This window comes from Propithecus coquereli, unplaced genomic scaffold (assembly GCF_000956105.1).
Source record: "Propithecus coquereli isolate 6110/MARCELLA unplaced genomic scaffold, Pcoq_1.0 Scaffold256, whole genome shotgun sequence".
Lineage (NCBI taxonomy): Eukaryota > Metazoa > Chordata > Mammalia > Primates > Indriidae > Propithecus > Propithecus coquereli.
This window is the reverse complement of record NW_012148130.1, coordinates 1903317-1911799: the sequence shown is the minus strand read 5'-3', so window position 1 is coordinate 1911799 and position 8483 is coordinate 1903317. Positions and strand designations below refer to the sequence as shown.

Here is an 8483-nt window from a genome sequence, read left to right as displayed (position 1 = left end):
CTGCCTCAGCCTCCTGGGTAGCTGGGACTACAGGCATGTGCCACCGTGCCCGCCTAATTTTTTCTATATAGTTTTAGTTGTCCAGATAATTTCTTTCTATTTTTTTAGTAGAGACGGGGTCTCACTCTTGCTCGGGCTGGTCTCGAACTCCTCAGCTCAAACAATCCATCTGCCTCGGACTCCCAGAGTGCTAGGATTACAGGCATGAGCCACCGCGCCCAGCCTGTTTTTAACTGTTTTTAAAGATGGAGTCTTGCTCTGTTGTCCAGGCTGGAGTGCAGTGGGGTGATCATAGCTCACTGCAGGCTCAAATTCCTGGGCCCAAGTGATCCTCCTGCCTCAGCCTCCCAACTAGTTGGGGCCACAGGCATGTGCCACAGCTCTTGACTCAGTTTCCCCTATTATTAACATGTTACATTAGTATAGTACATTTGTTACAATTAATGATTGATTCATTATTATTACCTGAAGTCCATAATTCATATTTTCTTAGTTTTTACCTAATGTCCCTTTTCTGTTCCAGAATCCCATCTTAGATACCACATTACATTTAGTTGCCATGTCTCCTTAGGGTTCCTCTTGACTGTGACAGTGTCAATGGAAAAGAAGCCAAACTCTGTAAAATAATTTAAAGAGGTTTATTCTGATCCAGATTTGAGGACCATGGCTCGGAGCCACGCCCAAGAAGCCTTGAGCAAGTGGACTTGCTGTGGCTGGGTTACAGTTTGGTTTTATACATTTTAGGGAGATGGGGGTTACAGGTAAATTCATAATAAGTCAATACTGGAAGGCATACATTGGTTTGGCCCAAAAAGATGGGACATCTCAAAGCAGGGTCTTACAGATTATAGGTGGATTTAAAGACTCTTTGACTTGTAACTGGTTAAAGAAATGAAGCTTTGTCTAAAGGCTTGGAATGTTTTAAGATAAGATAAGGACATCGGCTAATCAGAGACAAGCCACTGGCCATGTGTTTGCTGTGTAAATTGAGGACCTACATGTTTGCCTTGCATAGCCTCAGGCCTGTCTATGAGTTACTGCACAAAGCACATCTACAAGAAGGGAGGGGGCATGATGGGGCATATCTGACCTCCCTTCTCATGGCCAGTAACTCAGTTTTACAGTATCCCCTTGGCCAAGAAAGGGTCCATTCAGTTAGCCAGGCGAGGGGCAGGGTTTGGGGGGGAGTGACCTTAAGATTTTATTTTAGTTCACAACAGTTTCTGAAGACTTTCCTTGTTGTTGATGGCATTGCAGTTTTGAGGAGTACCGGTCAGAAGTTTTGTGGGATGTTTCTCAATTGAGATTTGTCTGATGTTTTTCTCATGAGTTTGGGGGAGGAAGACCACAGAGGTAAACTACCATTCTCATCACATTGAAAGGTACATGCCATCGACATGACTTGTCACTATTGATGCTGACCCTCATCACCCGGCTGCCTTAGTGTTTGTCAGGCTTCCCCACTGAGAAGTTACTCTCCATCCCTTCCCTGTCCCTTTCCATACTATCCTTTTTTGAATGAAGTCACAATGCACAGCCCACAGTTACAGGGAGTTGGGAATTATGATCCATCTCTATGGAAGGATTTGAAACATGGGAAGTGATTTGACCAGCACTGTGATTCAGAAGGATTGTTCTAGCCAGAGAGGAGAGACTGAATTTGGGGATAGGGCTGTGTGTTGGGTCTCAGTTAACCTGGAGCCCATAAGACAAAGTGAAAACTAATAAAGGCCTAAACTTAAGTCAGTGGCAGTAGGGAAGGAGGAGAGGGAGTGATGGATTTCACGAAAGTTTAGGCTATATAATTGATGAGGCTCAATGAATTTGCAGGGTGTGTGTGTGCAGGACACATGAGATGAGGGAAGACGGGAGTCCAAGGTGACTTGCAGGCTTCTAGCTGGAGGTTGGTGATTGTATACGCGGTAGTGTCAGTTTTTGAGATAAACAAGAAGAAACAGCTTATTTGGTGGTGGTGGTAAGGGTGCATGAAAGGGAGATTAATTTCAGGGTGGTAAGGATGCACAAGAGGGAGATAAGTTCAGTTTTATTTATTTTTTATTTGCATACATTTAAGGGATTACAAGTGCAGTTTTGTTGCGTGGGTATGTTGAGTAATGAAGTCTGGGCTTTCAGTGGAACCATCATCTGAATGATGTACATTATGATGTACATTAAGTAATTTCCCATCCTTTACCCCCCTCCCACCCTTCTGAGTCTCTAATGCCTATTTATTTTTCCACACTTTCTGCCCATGAAGTTCAGTGTTAACCATGTTGTGTTGGAGATGCTTTTTGAGTGGTGCTTGGCTTATGTGTATATTTTGCTCTGCAGCTACAAATTTGGAAGTCACTAATTTAAGAAGTACGGCATGAGAAATCCCAACTGTAGATGTTTTGGTGTAGGAAGAGTAATTAATACCAGGTAAAAAAGAGGAATCCAAGGAACACTGATGTTAAAGGAAGTGGTAGAAGAAAAGTGAGGAAAGGCCGGGCGTGGTGGCTCACGCCTGTAATCCTAGCTCTCTGGGAGGCTGAGGCGGGCGGATTGTTTGAGCTCAGGAGTTCGAAACCAGCCTGAGCAAGAGCGAGACCCCGTCTCTACTAAAAATAGAAAGAAATTAATTGGACAACCAAAAATATATAGGAAAAAAAAATTAGCTGGGCATGGTGGTGCATGCCTGTAGTCCCAGCTACTCGGGAGGCTGAGGGAGGAGGATCGCTTGAGCCCACGAGTTTGAGGTTGCTGTGAGCTAGGATGACGCCACGGCACTCTAGCCCAGGCAACACAGCGAGACTCTGTCTCAAAAAAAAAAAAAGTGAGGAAAGGTCAACTTATGTTCAAATCTGTTATCATTGCTTAGTCACATGGCCCCTTAATTCATCTCTATCACATTCTTTATTCTGCTCACCCGGAGGTGTAAAACACTATACCAAAGGACCAAACACCATACTATCTAGGGTGTTTCTTCTGAGGATAGAATTGTTCTGGTTATACTAATCAGAATAAATCTTTTTTCTTTTTTTTTTTTGAGATGCAGTCTCGTTCTGTCAGCTGGGCTAGAGTGCCGTGGCGTCAGCCTAGCTCACAGCAACCTCAAACTCCTGGGCTCAAGGCATCCTCCTGCCTCAGCCTCCTGAGTAGCTGGGACTGTAGGCACACGCCACCATGCCCAGCTAATTTTTCTATTTTTAGTAGAGATGAGGTCTCGCTCTTGCTGCTCTCGAACTTCTGACCTCAAGCAATCCTCCCGTCTTGGCCTCTTAGAGTGCTAGGATTACAGGCGTGAGCCACAGTACCTGGCCCAGAATAAATCTTGCTAAAATTAAGAATCAAGACTGCTGAAGACCTATGGAAAGTTATTGACCTAACACTACTTCATGCCAAGTATTATGCTAAACAGTGGCAGTACAGAAATAACAAAGGAGTTCTTTGTTACCAAGGAATTCACAATATAGTTGAGAATTTACTGGGCAGTACAAAGTAAGCAATGATAATTGGTTGTATGTATGTTAATTGTGGTGTGTTATAATACTTGATAATTTCTAACTGCTGAAATCCATTATATTTTTCCTCCCTTCTCTCCCTGTCTAGCTTTGTTTTTGCCTTCCTTTGTGTTACTCACAGTTCCTCTCCGAGTTTTTTTGGGGGGGGGGCATGCCGCTTGTTAACCATCTGCAATGCAAGTTAAAAAATATTTTAAAGTGTTTTTGTTATTTACATGCAAGTGGCTAGGGCATTTATTATATCATGGGGGAAAAATCTTTGAATAAAAATCCTAACCTGTTATACCTCTCAAAATCTTAGTGAAAATCATTAATCATTGAAGGGGAAAAATGTTTTCCAACTGATTTAGGAGAACTTATATGAATTTTTAAGGACTTTATAACTTCTGTTTATTGTAGATTTTAATTCCAGAGAGCTGGTGATTGAACTTTTAGCATTTACAAAGGAAGAGATTTCAGATGAGAGAGCCAGACGGGAGGTATATACTTTGTAGGAAGATACAAGTATTTAAATATAAAAGTTGCTTCTAACTTCCTTATTTTATGTCAGAGGGACTGTTGTTAGTTGAGGATTCTTAAGTCATTTAACTTAAGTGCTGAAATACTTAATGGATAATAAGTATTTTATCCATTAAGGAGGAAAAATGTTCTTCACACTCAGGCTGTTCACCTGCCCTTACGTCTGTGATAATTTCTGGTATCTCCGGACAGTGGTTAACGCCAGCTCCGGAATCTCCTGCTTGGGTTTGCCTGACGCTCAGCTCTACTGTCATAGGTGTGATCCTGGAAAGTTATTTTTTCTCTCCATACTTTAATTTTCTCATCTCTGAAATAGGAATAGCGATCACGTCTACCTCTTAGGGTTGTTACGAAAATGAAAATGAACTAATGAATGTAAAAGCACAGAGTGCCTAGTACATAGTAAGCATATAAGTCATAACAATAGTAATGATATTTACTCTTGCCATTACATTGGCATCTTTCTGAATGCCTGACACCAGAAGCCAAAATTTTGAAGTCAAAAAAAGGTTTTTTTTTTTGTTTTTTTTTTTTGATCCCCAACCTAAAGAAACACTAAGTTAAATTTATGGATTTTTGGCTTCTAAGGATATAGTGAAAATATGGGTGGCCACTTGGTGTATTTAGGAATAAGAATTTACCTGTTTTTTAAGCTTTATTCCTTTATTAGTTTTTTGATGCCTACTAAGGAGTAATCTATCCTACTGTATATTTGGAATTCCGTGTGGTCTTTTTATGCAGGTATTAGATTATGACAGTGACAGCCATTAGTTCACTAACTTTTAGAGCAAACAAAACAGCCATCCTATGTACGAGAGGTAACGTAGCTGGGACTACAGGCATGTGCCACCATGCCTGGCTAATTTTTTCTATATATTTTTAGTCGTTCAGCTAATTTCCTTCTATTTTTAGTAGAGACGGGTCTCACTCTTGCTCAGGCTGGTGTCGAACTCCTGAGCTCAAACAATCCACCCGCCTCGGCCTCCCAGAGTGCTAGGATTATAGGTGTGAGCCACCGTGCCCAGCCTAGAGATTTATTTTAAGGAATTGGTTTATGTGGTTGTGGGGGCCTGACATATCTGAAATCTGTTGGGCAAGCCTGCATGGAGGAGTTGAGGCTTCAGTCTCAATTTCTTCTGGAAATTCTCAGTTTTTCTCTTTAAGGTCTTTCAGTGGATTGGATTAGGCCCACCTATGTTACGGAGGGTGATCTCCTTTCCTGAAAGCCAGTTGATTATGGATGTTAACCATATCTACGAGATACTTTCATGACAACACTTAGTGTTTAATTAAATAACTGGAAACCATAGTCTAGCCAAGTTGACACATAAAACTTAGTAACACACTGTTCTTCCATGTGTACGTCTTGAAGTCTCTAGGGCAGGGACTTGGCCTAGAGAAAATCTTCAGTGATAGTTTATACACACACTTAATGAAATGTGCTAATATTTTCCATTCTTATTCTTTTTTTTTTTTTAGAAAAGCTGATGGGGGACCCAATAAATTAATATCAAGAGGTCTGACAAGCAATTTGAAAAACATTGCTGTTGCATATATATCATGTCAACAAATGGAATTGCTGGGTTGCAGGCTGTCTTTACTTCATCCTTCTCATACAGTGCTAGATTTCTCCCTGAAGTAGTTGTACAACTACACATTCCCACTAGCAGTGTCAATTCCCTTTTTTCTCCCCCTTGATGGCAACTGTTAATTTCAATTTCCTTATCATCTTTCTAATTACTCCAGATAGGTGTGGGCTTATTTTTTAAGATCTGTAACATTTGGTGATTGACTTTAAACAAAGAGAGCAGTCTCAGAGTTAGCACCTTCAGCAGACATCAGTATCTACCCGGAAATTAATGACATTGCTTTGTTTTCATTGTCTTTATATTTTTCACTTTTCATGTAGCTAAACTGACTAATTTTTGGTCTGTATATTTGTGAGTGTTAAGACATGTATACAGTAGTCCACCCTTATCTACAGGGGATACATTCCAAGACCCCCCAGTGGATGCCTCACACCACGGATAGTAATGAACCCTATATGTACTATGGTTTTTCCTATAGTACATACCTGTGATAAAGTTTATATTATAAATTAGGCATAGTGAGAAATTAGCAACAACTAATAATAAAGTAGAACAATTACAACAGCATGCGAGCATCATTCCTCTTGTGCCTTGGGAACTTTATTATTAATAAGTACAATATGCCAGATGCGGTAGCTCATGCCTGTAATCCCAGCACTTTGAGAGGCCGAGTAGGATTGCTTGAGACCAGGAGTTCAAGACCAGCCTGGGCACCATAGTGAGACCCCCATCTCTATAAAAAATAAAAAAATTAGCTGGGAGTGGTGGTGTGTGCCTGTAGTCCCAGCTACTTGGGAGGCTGAGGCAGGAGGATCATTGTGAGCCCAGGAGTTCAAGGGTACAGTGTGCTAGGATCACACCACTGCATTCCAGCTTGCACGACAGAGTGAGACTCTGTCTCAAAAAAAAAAAAAAAGGGAAGTGGGGTAGGAAAGAACTTGTGGGCTCTCCCACCCCATCCTCCTGACCTGATGTTAAGTGTGTGGTTCCATTGGGGCAGATGTAGGTAAAGGGTGGGTGATGTCATGTTCTGAGGTTTAAAAGACAAGAAGCATGTTGCTTATTTATTGCTTTTTATATCTGTTAAAGTTTAATAAAAATATTCTTTTTTCTTTCTACGAAGGCAAATTGGCAAGACGCAGTCAAGAACGTGACAATCTTGGCATGTTGGTCTGGTCACCTAATCAGAATCTGTCAGAAGCAAAACGTAAGTCTTAAAACACGTTTATTTTCCACCTTTCCTATTTAACGTAAAGTTTTAAAGGCACCTTTATGGCTGAAAGGTCCTATTTATGTTACATTTCTCTTATACTTTAAAATAACTTGAAGAGTTCGAAGTGTGTATTTCATTACTGTGCTCTGTCATAGTGAATTAAAGATTCCTAACCTATGGTTAAATATTATCTTCCATGTTTTTCAAAATGCTGCATAAGGTGGGGTGTGGTGGCTCACACCTGTAATCCCAGTGCTTTGAGAGGCGGAGGCAGGAGGATTACTTGAGGCCAGGAGTTTGAAACCAACGTGGGCAGCATAGCAAGACTCTGTCTCAGTAGAAAAATTAGCTGGGCATGGTAGCGCATGCCTATAGTCAAAGCTAATTGGGAGGCTGAGGTGGGAAGATCACTTGAGCCCAGGAGTTCAAGGTTACAGTGAGCTATGTTGGTTCCACTGTACTCTACCCTGGGTGACAGACCCCTGTCTCCTAAAGGAAAAAAAAAAAAGGAGCTACATAAGCTAATACTGAAGTAACTAAGAGAAAAGGCTCAGAATGGAAAGAAAATTTTAATGCAGCCTGTAACTCCCTCAGCTGGGACTTTACAGATCTATAAAGACAAAGAGTTAAGTTTTAATTTGAAGGATTACAAAGGACAGATACATGTCACTGGAAATAGGACTTAAAATGTAGGACATGAGGTTAACTGGAACTGCAGTTTTTGAATTGGCTATTTGACAGTGTTTAAAATTTTATTAGGGTAAATATTCTGAGCTACGTTTTCTTTTGAGGGTAGGGGTCCTGTAGCCATTAATATTAGTTGTATTTTCTCTCTCCTCTGCTCAAATGATACCGTGCAAGATTAATTTTATACCTAATATATTAGTACAAGTCTTTGCCATTTTCAAGGTCTCTGTTGTCTTCGTAACTTAACAAAGCAAAGACAAACTAAATCCCCGTTTGGGAAATTTTCAGTGGGAGGCCCATGGATGGCATTTATATAGGTTTGTTAACTAACAAGCAAAGTTTTTGATGTAAAGTGCATTTTTCTGGTGAGGAAAGAACATTGGATCCACAAAGGGATCTTTGAAAAAAAATAGATTAAGAATCATTCCTCTCAAACACTGTAGCACTTAGAAAGCTACCAGTGGTAAATGTGCATAGGCAATCTGTGAAATTGTGAGTAACTCAGAGAATTCTGAGGCTTTGATTAGGATTTTCCAGGTTATGTTTTGCAGCATTAAAATAGGTGTGAACAGGATTCCAGTGCCAAATGAGTGTGAGATGATGCATGTTCACTGTCTTCCTCTTGCATATTGACAGTCTGTGTTTGTATATTTAAGGTGCTGAGAGCTTACATTATAAAGAAGCATGTTTAATTTTGACCTCAAAGTATCCATTTTTTTGTATGATACTCTTCATAAAGCATGGAAAATCCAAGTACTTTTAGTAATGTTAATCTTAGCAATGTTAAGACTCTTCTCAATCTAATCTGATTTTTTAAAAAAGATTATCTTAATTTTACCACTATCAGGCTGCTGTTTTATGAGTTTTTGATGAAGAATAGACTAATGAGGCCAGACGTGGTGGCGCGCGCCTGTAGTCCCAGCTACTCGGGAGGCCGAGACGGGAGGATCGCTTGAGCCCAGGAGTTCTGGG

The 8483-nt window shown here is 40.6% G+C and overlaps 1 protein-coding gene across 1 annotated transcript in view; it reads left to right on the top strand.

The window, feature by feature from the left end:
- The window catches only part of RCOR1 (REST corepressor 1), a 118172-nt gene that overhangs the window by 66871 nt on the left and 42818 nt on the right, over positions 1-8483 (top strand). Inside the window, exon 3 of the mRNA XM_012647128.1 lies at positions 6735-6818. Within this exon, the coding sequence (XP_012502582.1) occupies positions 6735-6818 (84 nt within the window). The remainder of the gene's footprint in view (positions 1-6734; positions 6819-8483) is intronic.